At 45.3% G+C, this 448-nt stretch overlaps 1 protein-coding gene across 1 annotated transcript in view; it reads left to right on the top strand.

Moving 5' to 3' along the window:
* The window catches only part of LOC119592172, a 588-nt gene extending 248 nt beyond the window's left edge, over window positions 1-340 (top strand). The window contains exon 2 of the mRNA XM_037940995.1: window positions 71-340. Coding sequence (XP_037796923.1) covers window positions 71-289 — 219 coding nt within the window. The 3' untranslated portion in view covers window positions 290-340. The remainder of the gene's footprint in view (window positions 1-70) is intronic.
* Window positions 341-448: the final 108 nt, after the last annotated feature.

Genomic DNA, 448 nt, shown 5'->3' with positions numbered 1-448 from the left:
TGATAAATGCAACGAATTCTGGTTATTTCGAATATCTGACAAAAATATCCAAACGATCCTTTCCTTACAGCTGTCATTGTTTCTGGTCATGATGGTGACCCTGTCTGGCCTGATTAGCTGGGCCAGTGCCATACCTCACCCCGACCCAGAGGCTGACTCACCTGGCTTCGGCAGATTTCGTGGCGCAGGTGGTGGTCATGGCTTCCACAGGGGCCATGGAGTTGGAAGGGTTCATGGTCAAGCCTTTGCCAGGGGTCACAGTCGTGGCTTCGGTGCTCGTCATGGCTAAAGCATTTACGGATAATGAAAAGGATGCCAGATATCTACCGCTGCAATCAACCCGGAGGAGATGCAAATCTTTATCATACTGTAAGATGGAATTCATCAAAATCAATTTTTTACATAATTTCTTTTTCAAATCAAGATAGATTATCTCTTCTTTCTAGCA

This window comes from Penaeus monodon, chromosome 29 (assembly GCF_015228065.2).
Source record: "Penaeus monodon isolate SGIC_2016 chromosome 29, NSTDA_Pmon_1, whole genome shotgun sequence".
NCBI lineage: Eukaryota > Metazoa > Arthropoda > Malacostraca > Decapoda > Penaeidae > Penaeus > Penaeus monodon.
The sequence above is the reverse complement of the archived record's forward strand: the minus strand, read 5'-3'. Positions and strand labels throughout refer to the sequence as shown.